General features: G+C 45.1%; 1 protein-coding gene across 6 annotated transcripts in view; it reads left to right on the forward strand.

Annotated features, from left to right (window-relative positions):
• The window catches only part of WWP1 (WW domain containing E3 ubiquitin protein ligase 1), a 137395-nt gene extending 124476 nt beyond the window's left edge, over positions 1–12919 (forward strand). For all 6 annotated transcript variants that reach the window (XM_042844527.2, XM_065585854.1, XM_005299382.4 and 3 more), the window contains 3 exons: positions 9618–9714; positions 9906–9978; positions 12523–12919. In XM_042844527.2, the coding sequence (XP_042700461.1) occupies positions 9618–9714; positions 9906–9978; positions 12523–12622 (270 nt within the window). In that variant the 3' untranslated portion in view covers positions 12623–12919. The remainder of the gene's footprint in view (positions 1–9617; positions 9715–9905; positions 9979–12522) is intronic.
• Positions 12920–14560: the final 1641 nt, after the last annotated feature.

Here is a 14560-nt window from a genome sequence, read left to right on the forward strand (position 1 = left end):
CGGCAGGGAGCCCTGAACCGGGCCACGTGACTTCAGCCCCTCCACCTCCCAGGGTCTCGTCGACTCCTGCCCCCTTGGTGGTCCAGTTGAGTCTGAACCCTCACCGGTCTCCAGACTGATATGGCGGAGAGCTCTAGCTCCCTTCTATGCTGGAGGCGTTCGAGGCGGCTCAGGACCTTATGCATCTCATGGCGCCGTCCTTCCCACAGAGGAGGGATAAGTCACCGGTGACTGCCTGCCCCCTGATCCCATCAAGGGGCAAGCCAGCGATGATGGCGCGCCGATCTCTATCACCAGCACACCTTTCCCCGGCACGGTCCACCCACGTAGGGGTGCCGCACCGGTTCCCACACCACTTGCCGGCACCACGGAGCACCTCTCCTCAGTGGTCGTCCTTTTCTGAGACCTCGGAATTGGAAGTGGAATCCTACCACTTGAAATAGGACCAAGAACAAAAAGTCTAGGTCCTGGCATGACCGCCACCCCATTCGGAGCCGTGGCCCCCCCTAGTGGCAGCCCTTAGTGGTCCTTCTGGACACCCTCGGCATATCATCAGAGCCAGGGACAGAACCAGGGGTCAAGGTCCAAATCCACATCGGTAATATCAGCTTCCTTCATACCTCCACAGGCATCATTGGTACCACCAGTATTGGGGGCACTGATGCCCCACTGTTCTCCTGCAGTGTCGGCACCAACATCGGCAACCTCGGCACCAATGATCTTGATTCCGGTGGCCCCAACACCGCATGCTGCTGACGTGGCAGAGCAGCAATACCCGGTGCCACATGACCCCCTGAGCGCCATAGGGACTGAGCAGGGCCTGTTGCCAGGGCTTTCCTCCTCGTCCTCCCCAGATGAGATTGTGGCAGGGACATTGACGGCCCTGGCCTTGGAAAAACAACAGGGTCCTACAGCAGCTGCTGCAGCGGGTGGTCCAGAACCTGGGGATCCCGGCAGAGGAGGTGGTAGAGGACTCCGACCCCATGGTAGATATCCTCGCCCCCTCCGGGCCCGCCCACATTGCCCTGCCATTAATTAAGACCATCGCTGAGACCACAAAGACCTTGTGGCAGACCCCGGCCTCTTTGCCCCTTACAGCCAAGAGAAATGAAAGGCGGTACTTTGTTCCCTCAAAAGGATATGAAGCCTTATATACCCCCTCCCCCCGATTCCCTGGTGGTTGATGCAGCTGATCAGTGTGAGTGCCAGAGCTACCAGGGGCCCTCCCCTAAAAATAGGGATGCTAAACAACTAGACCTATTTGGGAGGAAGGTCTACTCCACTGGAGGATGGTTGCAGCTCCGCATATCAAACCAGCAGGCCATCATGAGCAGATACTCGTATAACGTCTGCAGTGCGTCTGCCAAGTTTGCCAAGTTGCTGCCGCAGGACTCCCATGTGGAATTCTCTGCACTGATGGAGAAAGGGAAACTAATTGCACGAGCTTCCCAACAGGCGGCGTTGGACAGGGCAGATGCTGCCTCCTGCTCAATGGCCACAGGGGTGGCAATGAGGAGGAGTTCCTGGTTGCAGGTCTCGGGTCTCCCCTATGAGGTCCAACAGACCATTCAGGACCTTTGAAGGTTCGGCCCTCTTTTCAGAGAAAACAGATAAGACTCCACAGTTTAAAGGACTCGAGGGCCACCCTCAAGTCCTTGGGCCTCCATACTCCCACGACTCAGCGCAGGCACTTCTGGCCGCAGCCTTCCTCGCAGTTCTACCAACTGCAGAACCAACAGGATGCTCCTCGGAGGAGGAATAGGAGCAACAGAAAAAGGCCCTGCCCATCCTCGGGACAGGGCTCTGGCCAGCCCAAACCAGCTTCCAGCCCCAAACCAGCCTTTTGAAGGTGTGGTCGAGGACGGCGCACCAGGACAAGAACTGGATCTACACCCCCTTTTCGTCCCGACTATCCCCTTTCCATCGTGCTTGGTTCCGTATCACTTCAGACCGCTGGGTGCTGTGCACAGTAGAGAGGGGATACTCCATCCAATTCTGTGCCCTCCCGCCCTTCCACCTCCCTCCCCCCCCCTCCCCCCGGTCCGTCTTCAGGGACCCTTCTCACGAGCAACTCCTTATACAGGAGGTGCACTCGCTCCTATTGCTAGGGGCAGTGGAAGAGGTTCCTAAGGAGCAGAAGGGCAAGGGCTTCTATTCCTGGTATTTCCTAATATGGAAAGCCAAGGGCGGGCTTAGGCTCATCCTAGACCTGCAAGAACTCAACAGGTTCGTGAAGAAACTCAAGTACCGCAGGGTCTCTTTGGCCTCCATCATCCCTTCATTGGATCCAGGAGACTGGTATGCCGCCCTCGACTTGAAGGATGCATACTTTCACATAGCAATAATTCTGTCCCACAGAAAATACCTCAGGTTTGTGGTGAACAACACCCAGTACCAGTTCACAGTCCTCCCATTTGGCCTGTCGGCAGCACCTTGAGTGTTCACCAAGTGCATGGCAGTCATGGCTGCATTCCTGCAAAGGCGGCAGATACAGGTGTTCTCATACTTCAAAGACTGGCTCCTCAAGGGCCGCTCCAGGTCTCAAGCGGAGGCACAAGTCTGCTTCATAAGAGCGACGTTTGACAAACTGGCCGCCTTCTGAACGAGGGAAAATCAACGATGTTCAGAGGATAGAGTTTATAGGGGCAGTTCTGGACTCCACACAAGCCAGGGCATACCTCCCGGGAGCAAGGTTTCAGTCTCTTCGCGACATCATACAAGGTCTCAGGCAGTTCCCCACCACTACAGCAAGGAATTGCCTGAAACTTCTAGGACACGTGGCTGATTGTACCTATGTAGTACAACATGCTAGACTCAGGCTTCGTCCTCTTCAGTCGTGGCTAGCATTAGTGTATCGGCCAGTCCGAGACAGCTTGGATAGGATTGTAACCCTGATTTGCTCAGTACTCGACTCCCTTCTATGGTGGCTCGACCCACAGGTAGTATGTGAAGGTGTCCCCTTCACCAGCCCTCAGCTTTCTCTTTCGCTAGTGACAGATGTGTCAGCTTTGGGCTGGAGAGCACATTTGGGAGACCTCAGGCCACAAGGCCTCTGGTCTCAGGCAGAACTCGGTCTCCATGTGAATGTCAGAGAGCTGAGAGCGGTATGTCTAGCATGACAGACTTTTCGGGCACACTTGACAGGGAGATGTGTATCGGTTATGACAGACAACACCACTGCGATGTTTTATATCAACAAACTGGAGTGCACGCTCCTCTCCCCTGTGCCAGGAAGCCCGCATGCTGTGGGACTTCTGTGTGGAGCACTCGATACATCTGCAAGCGTCGTACCTCCCTGGGGTACTTTCTCAGCAGGTTGTTCCATGTCCACGAGTGGTCCCTTTGCCTGGATGTTGCAAACTCAATCTTCCATCAGTGGGGCTTTCCCCAGATAGACCTGTTCGCCACGCGATGCAACAGGAAGTGCCAGCAGTTTTGCTCCTTCCTGAATCACAGCCCTGGCTCCATTGCGAATGTGTTCCTCCTCTCAGGGGGAGGCCATCTCCTTTACGTGTATCCACCTATCCCTCTTGTTCACAAGATGCTCCTTAAGGTACGAAGGGAGGAAGCCTTGGTCTATTGATAGCTCCAGCCTGGCCCCACCAGCACTGGTACACATTACTCCTGAAAATGTCCATGGAAGCTCCAGTCATCTTGCTGCTCTTCCTAGACTTATTAATGCAGGACCACAACGGTCTCTAAAACCTGAACCTCAAGTTGCTACACCTCACGGCGTGGAAGCTCCATGGCTGAAACTGATGTAGCTCTCCTGCTCGGATCTGGGTAGACAAGTCCTCCTTGGAAGCAGGAAACCTTCCCTGAGGGCCACGTACCTTGCCAAGTGGAAGAGATTTTCAGTCTGGTGGACGCAGCACCGTTCGTCTCCGATGCTCGCATGTGTACCACTTATACTGGACTAGCTTTTCCATCTCAAGTAGCAGGGGCTGTCCATGTCATCAATAAGGGTTCACTTGGCCATCCACCCAGGCACAGAGGGCCGCTTGGTCTTTGCTAAACCTGTGATTAGCTGTTTCCTTAAAGGTCTCGACAGGCTGTACCCACATGTCCAGCAGCCTGTCCCAGCTTGGGACCTCAATCTGGTCCTTTCCAGACTCATGGGATCGTCCTTTGATCCTTTGGCGATATGCTCCCTGCTCTCTCTCTCTCATACAAGGTAGCGTTTCTGGTAGCGATAACCTCAGCCAGGAGGGGTCTGAGCTCAAGGCCCTGACTTCAGAGCCCCCTTACACTGTGTTCAATAAGGACAAGGTCTAACTTATGCCTCACCCGGCTTTCCTCCCAAAACTTGTCTCCCAGTTTCACATCAGCCAGGACATCTTCCTCCCAGTATTGGATCGAGCTGCAGGGAGACTCACTGGATGTCTGCAGAGCGCTAGCCTTCTACATCGAGAGAATGAAACTGTTCCAACAGTCTGTCCAGCTATTCGTGGCAGTGTCAGACAGAATGAAAGGTCTTCCTGTCTCTTTTCAATGGATTTCATCATGGATCTCATCCTGCATCATTGAGTGCTATAACCTGGCAGGGGTGCCTGCTCCTTCAATCACTGTGCATTCCCCCACGGCTCAGGCCTCTTCAACGGTGTTCCTGGCGCAGATTGCCACCCAGGAAATCTGCAGAGCAGCGATGTGGTCCTCCATACACACTTTCTCCATGCACTAGGCAATCGCCCAGCAGGCCAGGGACAATGAGGTCTTTGGAAGAGCAGTGCTCTGATCAGTGGACAACTCCGAAGCCATTTCTTGAACTTGGGCTTGTGAGTCACCTGATTGGAATTGACACGGACAAGCACTCGAAGAAGAAAAAACGGTTACTCACCTTCTCGTAACTCTTGTTCTTTGATGTGTTGTTCATGTCCATTCCAATACCCACCCTCCTACCTCTCTGTTGGAGTAGCCAGCAAGAAGAAACTGAGGGGGTGGTTGGTTGGCAAGGCTATATATTGAGCGCCATGAAGGCGTGACTCCAGGAGGCGCCCAATCCAACCCGACAAATGCTGCTAGGGGAAAAGTTTTCCGTGCATGCACCTGTTTGGAATGGACATGAACAACACAGCTCAAAGAACAACAGTTATGAGAAGGTGAGTAACTGTTTTTTCAGCCGGTCAAAGACAGTGTAGATATCCCTTCCAGCCCAATTCCCTGCATATCACATGCCTTCAGAACCACCTACATTGACATGTAGATTCCAGAAGCGAGAACCATTCACCACCAAAATGACCACTACTCAGCTTTCCTCATCAAGTAGGCATCCATTTTTATTTTTGGTCGAGGGTCAAGAACTATGCCACTATCAGGACCTAGAGCTGTATTATTTTGCTCACTCTCTCCCACCGTTTGGGGATCATCTCTCCCATTTCCGATCCTCATGTGAGCAGATTACTTCAGACAGATGGGATTTGGAAGTCTTAACATGGGACTATTCTGTCCATGTCACCTCCATTCCCCTATCCCTTTTCAGGGTCCCATCTCACAAACGTCTGAGACAGGAAGTCCTATCCCTTCTTCACATAGGAGCCATAGAACAAGTACCTGCCCAGCACCAAGGGAAGGGGTTCTATTCCAAATACTTTCTGGTTCCCAAAAAAGAAGGGCTATCTGGTCTCAGGCCATTAAACATTTTCATAAAAACACTAAAGTTCAGGATAGTGACACTTGCAGATATAATACCGTCTCTAAATCTTGGGGACATGTTTGCATCGACCTTCAGGATGCATATTTTCATATCACAATGTATCCATCTCGCAAGAGGTTTCTGCACTTTGCGGTCAGCCAGGAACACTTTCAATATCAAGTGCTCCCTTTTGGACTCTCTACTGCCCCCAGAGTCTTTATGAAAGTTCTGGCAGTGGTAGCTACTCAACTTCAATGGTTGGGTATAATCTTCTTCCCCTATCTCAATAATTGGCTTCTCAAGGATTGCTCACACAGCCAAGTTCTTTCCACAGTGAAGACAGCTATGACTCTATTTGACAAGTTAGAACGTCAACAAAGAGAAGCTCGCTTTGACACCAATTCAGCAAATAAAGTTTATAGGAACCACCTTAGATGCCACATCATCCACAGCATTCCTACTGCTACACAGATTTATTACACTAATTAATCTGAACTCGCAGGTCCAAATGAGTCCACAAATAGCCAGAACTGTTCTACAGCTCCTAAGTCACGTGGCAGCCTGCATCTTTGTCACACTTCATTCCAGTTTGCACCTACATTGCATCCAGGGATGGTTGAGAACTGTTTACACTCCCTAGCAAACCGAACAAATTAGTGTTGATCTCTCCCCAGATTCTAGAGTTGTTTAATAGGTGGACAGATCCAAACAAGGTCTGTGTTTAATTCCTCTTCATTCCACATCCCCTCATTGCCACCATAGTATCAGATGCATCTCTTGTATGGTGGGGAGCTTGTCTTTGGCTATTTGTACACTTATGGCGACGTGTAGAGTGCAGACACTGCATGACCAGCTAGCACAGGTATAAATAGCAGTGTAGATGGTGAAGCATTGCCTCTAGACAGATAAAGTACAGACGCACCAGAATCTTAAGGTATATACCATGCACAGCTCTCTGCATGCCCAAGCAGTGCCTGCCACATTACACTGTTGTTTTTAGCAGCATACTGTCCCACTGCCTGAGTCTTTCCCTGCCACAGTGAAAGACTCTGGCAGTGGGGAAAGGCCCTGGAAGGAAGGAGGCAGTGAGGAAAGCCTCTGGCAATGGGAAGGAAGCAGGGAAAGTCTCCTTTCATTGTCACATGTAGATACACACTGCTTTTCAGTGCTCCATGTAGCTCCATGTACTCTACTTTCTGTCACAAGTGGAGACAAGGCTTTTGAATGCATACCATACAAGGCAAATGGACTGCCAAGAGTCCATTCTCCATATCAACCTCCTGGAACTCAGGCCAGTCAGAGTTGCTTGCAGCTGTTTCCTTCCTATGCTCAAGAGTGAATCTGTCAAAATCATGACAGACAGAGTCAACATGTACTATATGTATCATCAAGGAGAACCAAGAGCAACCCTTTGGGAAGAAGCATTATAACTATGGAATTGGTGCATAGCTTATCAGATTTTCATTTTGCCTCATGCTTAACAGGTCTGTAGAACACCGTAGCCAATAGTTTGAGCAGATACTTCTGCCAGGACCACAAGTAAAAAATCAACAACCTGATTCTCAAGCATACATTCCTCACATTAGGTTTTCCAGAAATAGATCTATTTGCTACCACCATCAACAGAAAGAGTTGAAAGTTCTGCTCAAGAGGGTGTCTAGGCCATCAGTCCCAGGGACATTCTTTCCTCATGTCTAAGGCTGCAATTTTTTCAGGGAGGTCACGGAAGTCACCAGACTTTCTGGGACTTTCCTTTGCCTGCAGGCACCGCCCCTACAGCTCCCATTGGCTGCAGTTCCCGGCCAATGGGAGCTGCGGAGCCAGTGCTCAGGACTGAGGCAGTGTGCAGAGCTACCTGGCCGCGCCTCTGCCTAGGAGCTGAGGGATGGGGATGTCGCCACTTCCGGGGAGGCATAGAGCCAAGTAGGAAGCCTGGCAGCCCTGCCCTCCCCTTACTACCCCCCCCCCGACACCCCCGGGCTGCCCCCTTCCCCTCAAGATTTAGTCAGGGGTATATAGTACAAGTATGGACAGGTCACAGGCCATGAATTTTTGTTTACTGTCCATGACTTTTACTAAAAATACTCATGACTAAAACGTAGCCTTACTTATGTCCTCTACTCCTATCTTCTGACACTGCTGCGCCTCAGAGTCCTAAACAAAATCCAGCAGAATAGAGCCATGGTCATCCTAGTTGCACTGACTTGGGCCAATGCAAATTTGGTTCCCCTACCTGATTTTCCTGCCATCTTGTCCAGCACTGCAGCTGCCAACTATTCCTGATCCGCTAACTCAAAATTCAGGATACATTCTTCATCTGAGCTTCACACTGCAGCCCAAGCCATGTTTTCTAGATGTCTCTCTGCGGTAGAGATCTCCTGTGTGAGAGGCTCACAAGAGGTTTTGTTGAATAGCTGAAAAGCATCAACTACAAAAACCTACCCATAGAAATGGAAGCGATTCCACCATTGGTATATCCAACAGCACTGTCCTGTCAATTTTTCCGTTTTAGATTCTCTGTTGGGTTTAAAGAATTCAGGTCTCTCTCTCTGAGTTCCATAGATCTTCATTTAGCAGCTATCACAGATTTCCATTCCCCTGCTGAAGGGTGGCTCACCCCACCACTTCTAGATTCATCAAAGGATTAGCTAACTTTTTCCATGTCAGAGAACCCACTCCTGTGTGGGACTTTAATTTGGTCTTCAGCTTTCTGATGAAACCTCCCTTTGAGCCACTAGCAAAGTGTTCCCTTCTACTTATATATGAAGACTGCATTTTAGTGGCTATCACCTCTGCTAGGTGAAATGGTGAGCTTAGGTACTTCAATGACCAATCCCCCCTTCCTGTTTTCTTTAAAGAGAAGATCTCTCTGGCTGTGTCACCCATGTTTTTACCCAAGGTGAACTTGGATTTTCATGCAACTTGGGCCAGTTTTTCACCCTTAACTTCATCTGACTAGGGAGGAAGTGGCCCTTCACATCTTAGACTTTAAGAGGGCATTGGCTTTTTGTTTGGAAAGGGGTAAACCCTTTAGGGCCCATCGGCTTTTTGTTCTTTTTCACAGACAGAATTTCTACCCAAAGACTCTCCAAATGGGTTTCCAGTTGTATCCATTCCTGATATAAGGATGCTAATATTCAACCCCCTGCTAGGATGATAACCCAATCTGTCAGATCTCAGTCTGTTTCCATCACCCTGCTGAAGAATTTACCTATTATGGAAATATGCAAAGCTGCCACATGGGCTTCGGTCCACTCCTTCTCAAAACACTGTGCCTTAGTGTACACACCTCTAGGGCAGATACTGCTTTGGTGGGACTGCAGTTCTGCAAACAGTTTTAGATCAGACTTTGAAGTAGGAGAGATTACTTATCTTGTACAGTAACTGCAATTCTTCAAGATGTTTGTCCCTGTAGTGTTCCAGTGCCCACTTTTCTTCCCTTCCATTTTGGAGTCTTGACTTGCTGATAGAGAAGGAACTGTTGAGGGTGGTTTGCCCAACACTGTGCTATATGCAGGGCATCAGGATAGCTAGGGCATATAAGCGGATCAAACAGGCACTGCTACCGAAAGCCCCCGATCAAAGGTGCACAGGGCGTATATGCACCTGAAGTGGAGCACCCACAGGGACAAACATCTCTAAGAGTACAGTTACTGTACTCCTATCCTTTGATATTTTTTTTAAAACGTGGTATAAATTGATCTAATGTATTAGCCTGTCTACTCCCAGGTGTTGCCAGCCTTCAGTGCATAGTAGTGATGTGATACCTTTGTGCCTGCAATCCAAAATCAGTGCCTTTATGTTTGCCACTATATCACTGTGAAAGATCATATATAATTCACTATATGTTATTCTCTTCAGGTTTGTTATGGAATCACAGCTTTCCAAGTATCTTGTTCCTACATGTTTTGTATTATTTTTCTCTAGCCATATTAGCATAGTAATATTCAATTTTGTTTTATAATCCTGAATTTCTGTTGCCTAGTTCGTAAAAGACACAGACAATGAGGTTCGCATGCGACTGCTGCAATTTGTCACTGGTACTTGTCGGTTACCACTGGGAGGTTTTGCTGAGCTCATGGGTAAGTATAATGCCCCTGAACTATACTATTGCAATCTATACATATTATGTTTATTCTGAACAAGTGGAAATCTTTTGCTCATTTCTTAATCCTACATTTCATCTAGCATTAGCATACATTAATAAATATACTACACTATTACTGGTTTAAAAACAACATTTAATTTAATCTCATGTGTTTTCTTGATTCAGGAAGTAACGGTCCTCAGAAATTCTGCATTGAAAAAGTTGGCAAGGAAACCTGGTTACCGAGAAGTCATACTTGGTAAGTTTTAATATTGAAACAGTGAATAAATGTAAGCTAACTTTGTATCTGTTGTTCTTCTTCATTAATGTAGTGTAAGACCATCTGTCTTGCACCTGTGGTATACAGTAACAGTTGATTCAATTGTAAGCTAATTTGGGTTACTTGCCTCAACCTACAATTTTTGTCCCTGACTCCCATCTGTTGCTTGATTTAGAATGGCTGGGCTAGTGACTTTCCCACTACTGAAAATGTCTCTATTTTCCCTTGTTTTTAATTTCAGTTTTGTATTCTATCTGTATTTTTATATTTTTATTTTGGATAGTTTCAGATACTTTAGAGTTATAAGATAAAACCCCTTATTTTACTCACTCTCTCACACGCACGCATGCGCGCACACACGCATACACTATTTTTGCTTCAAAGAGCAAGTCATTGTTTCTGCTACACAGCTAAGTTAGCATTGGAGTCAGTTGTCGTGATATTTCATGACAGTGTAACTTTCTGAAAATATGTGTGCAAAATGCCACCAAGACCCTTATAAAGTGATTGGAACCCCCACAAACATTCAGAACTTCAAATAGCATCTTAGAATCTGAATTCCTATCCAAATGGCTCTCTTCAGTCCCCACTGCCTTACCCCATGTGAACCCAGGCTCCCTGTACCTGTTATACTTCTGGGGTGGAGAGAGTGATTGTGGGCAGCCAGTAGGACTGTTTCTTCTTCTGGCATCTTGGTGGGAGCATATACAACTTTTTCTGTCACTTGTTGCGAGGCTCCCCCATCCTATTATTTTTTCCCTGCGTGGTGTTATTTCTTTGAATGGGTCTTTGTGGAAGTTGAAGATGTTTCCTCCCTGCTTGTGGTAGCCAACAGGGTCCCTGTAGTATAGCAGAAGAAGCAGTCTTAGCATTGCCAGCAACAGTCTCTAATGGTCAGAGGTGAGAATTTCAGGAGAAGAAATGTTTCCAGGTGCAACTACATGGAATAGATAAGGAAAATACGCGGTTTTCCCACTCATGCCAGAATTATTAACAGATATATCAAATGAAGAAGACATCAGCTTTTCATAACAAATGTTTTAAATTGATCTATTAGAGTTCCTCTATAGTCGTCCCTTTTTCTTCTCTAAAGGTTCAAGGAAGGCTGGAAGAGTAAGGCCATGTCTACACTATGAAGACAATAGGGGTATTATCACAGTGCTGTAGCTATGCCATCATAACCCCATAGTGTAGACGCAGCCTACAGCAAAAGAAGGGTTTTATCAGTTACTATAGGAACATCACCTCCCTGAGCAATGGTAGCTAGGCCAACAGAAGCATTCTCCTGTTGATTTAGCTGCTTCTACACCAGGGGCTAGGTCAGCATAGCTATGGCACTTGGGATTTTCAGTGTAGACTAGGCCTCAGGCTACGTCCTACGTCCTCACTATGGGGGGGGGGGGGTTGATTTAAGATACGCAAATTCAGCTACGCAAATAGCGTAGCTGAATTCGACGTATCGGAGCCGACTTACCCCGCTATGAGGACGGCGGAAAATCTACCTCCGCGGCTCCCCTGTCGACGGCGCTTACTCCTACCTCTGCTGGTGGAGTAGAACCGTCGATTCGGGGATCGATTGTCGCGTCCCGACGAGATGCGATAATTCGATCCCCGAGAGATCCATTTCTACTCGCCGATTCAGGCGGGTAGTGTAGACCTGCCCTTAGACTCATCCATTTTACTTTTCAGACTTGATTATCTTAAAATCATTCTCTTATCCATTTTTTAGTGAACCTTCTCTAACCAAAAAATGTGAGACTCCTTCACATAGTCTGCACAAGAGTTATGTACATTTCTACTGTACAATAGAAATGGGCATATGGCTGTAATTATACATATTTTCTTATGAGTTTTTCTGTATGTTATGCTATATGAAATAGGAAATATTTGATCAGATTATAGTTTCTCCATTGAAAGAACATGAGGGTGACATGAGGATTAGTTAACAGTTTAACTTCAGACATGGCAAAAAGATTAAATAAAAGCAGCTTCCAGATACTTTTAGTTCTACTTTAAAGCTATGTGTATAGTTTAGCTTTCAAAGAACCCTCCTGTGACTAAATAAATCACCCCTTTCAGGAAGAATGGTTCACATGAGTGTATACTGTGCTCTGAATATACTCAAAGAAACTTTCATTAACCAAACTGGAGTTGTATGCACTTGAACCACATACACTTTATAAAGGTCAAGATAATTTGGGGGGAAATATTATCATTGCATCTGTACAGGATTTTCATTAAGTATCTAAAAGCACTTAAAATGAATAATCCCTAGTAAAGCAGAGTGTGTAAGTGACTTGCCCAATATTACACAGTCAGTGAGAGCCAAACTCCTGATTCCCATTCCTGTGTTCTGACCCATAGATCAGAGTATGTAAAACTTCTGTCTGTAACCATTTAGTTTTGCAATATTCTTAAAAGCAAAAGTGTAATTACACAAAATATTCTAAATGGGATTTAAACAAATTTATAAAACTTTTCTTTTTCCTCCTCTTCCCCCACTCCCTCTTCTGTTTTGTTCAGTTTTAATCGTTTGGATCTGCCTCCATATAAAAGCTATGAACAGCTAAAAGAGAAGCTGCTCTTCGCAATTGAAGAAACAGAGGGATTTGGTCAAGAGTAGAAGTGGCTTCTTGTCAAAGAGGATATATTGCATTATTAAAATGCCCAGCCAACTAAAATTGCACACTTAGTTGTATATAAGCTGTTTGTTCTGTACAGTTATGTTTCTGGAACTCTAAAGTATATATGTTCTCCGTTCTTCCACAGAGATATGCAAAACAGTTTAGCTGTGTCTAGTTTATTTATTGCCCCTTCAAAAGACTGACCAGGAAAAAACAAACAAACCATAAATTCTGAAAGCAGACAAATGACTGTATTTATATATATATATATATATATAAAAATATATATATATATACACAGACACTCTCTCTCCCCCTTCCCCCCCCCCACCCCCCATAGTGGGCTCTAGTTTTATAGAGCTATAAGTGTATGAAACAGCAGTCATTCTAAAGGACCTGGGGATTTGCTTTATCTTGGCTTTATTATACAGAAAAATGTGCAAATTGCTCTGTCTTCTCACCTTATGCAACATCTCCAAGATTGTTTTATTGCATGGCTGTTCTAAAAGGTGTTAAAAGCTTAGGCCAAATGTATCCTAAGTATGTAGAAAAATGCTGCTGGCTTTTTGAGATGACAGAATGCCAAATTCTGTCAGTTCAGGTTTTTTTTTTTAAATACTTACAATATCCTCACTACTACATTGATGTAGCCAAGGTCATGAATAACACCTTGATTACTTGCACAAGAGTCATGTACAGTAAGATGAATGTGATTAATGTTAAAAGCGATTGGTGCCACTATTCTGACTTCTTGTAGGAACTGAACAGAATATTTTAATTCATGAGCAGCATTGAAATTTGTTTACATAATAACTTGGATTATTGCCAAGAGGATGTTAGGTAATCTTTAAAGAATAAAAGAGAAACTCTAACACATTCTCTCTTGGTCTGGTGTCTTACAGTTGTTTTTTTTTTTTTTTTGGTTACATCTGTGTATTTTAAAATTTCACAAGGTAAACTAATGTAATTTGAGATTTAAGAATACATGAAAGGTAATGTGAATTTTTGCTGCTTTTATGTTCATGTTCAGTTTTGGTTATGGATCTAGAGAACCCAAATGGAATGACAGTTACATAAGCTTTGCACATTAAACTAATAATTTTCTATTAGTATTAAATATTTTCATCCCCTTTAAGTTCATGTAAAAATTCAGGTGTACCTGAATTAAATAAGTATACCTAGATCTTGTCATTCTTTTTCATAGGCAGAGTTTTGGTTTTTTTTGTTCTAAATGCACAAGAATATAAAATCTTTTTTTTTCAGTATTGAGGGCATTTTCTGAACTGCAAAGATGTAACAAATTATAGAATCTTATTGATGTGAATTATATTAAATGCTACTTTTAGCAAACTGTGCTTCCTTATTATAGAGTAAGAACATTTTAAAAATTACCATTTGTACCATGCTTTCAGTATTCACTGTAAATTCCATTAAATTTAACTTATACAAAATTTTGTACACACATAAAACTGATTTCTTAGAATGTGATTAAAACATTTCTGTAACATATCTATCGTATTGCACTGTTAAAAGCATAAATGCCGAAAAATATTGCTATATCTGTTCTTGTATGTTATCAATATAGCAATTGAATTCTACCAAAATTTTATTTTTCTATATATTGGATTGTGTTATGCTTTGTTATTCAAAATGCACAATTTACTGGGGAACTGTTAACTTGTAAATGGCTTTGATAAAAGCTGTGATCTGATTGGCTCAATGTACTTCTATCATATATTATTTACTACTCCTACATGCACCAGGACTTTTCATCACTTAAGTTACTCTGCCACTCTACACAAAGTAACATGAACTATTTTCATGAATTACGTGGTACATTAATAAATCAAAGGTTTGAGTTCACCCAAATTATAAGTGATTTATGGCAATTAAATTGGAGGGAGCTAAAAATTATTTCAGAGCCTGGAGAACTAAGT

The sequence above is a fragment of the Chrysemys picta genome, chromosome 2 (genome assembly GCF_011386835.1).
Source record: "Chrysemys picta bellii isolate R12L10 chromosome 2, ASM1138683v2, whole genome shotgun sequence".
NCBI classification, from domain to species: Eukaryota; Metazoa; Chordata; order Testudines; family Emydidae; genus Chrysemys; species Chrysemys picta.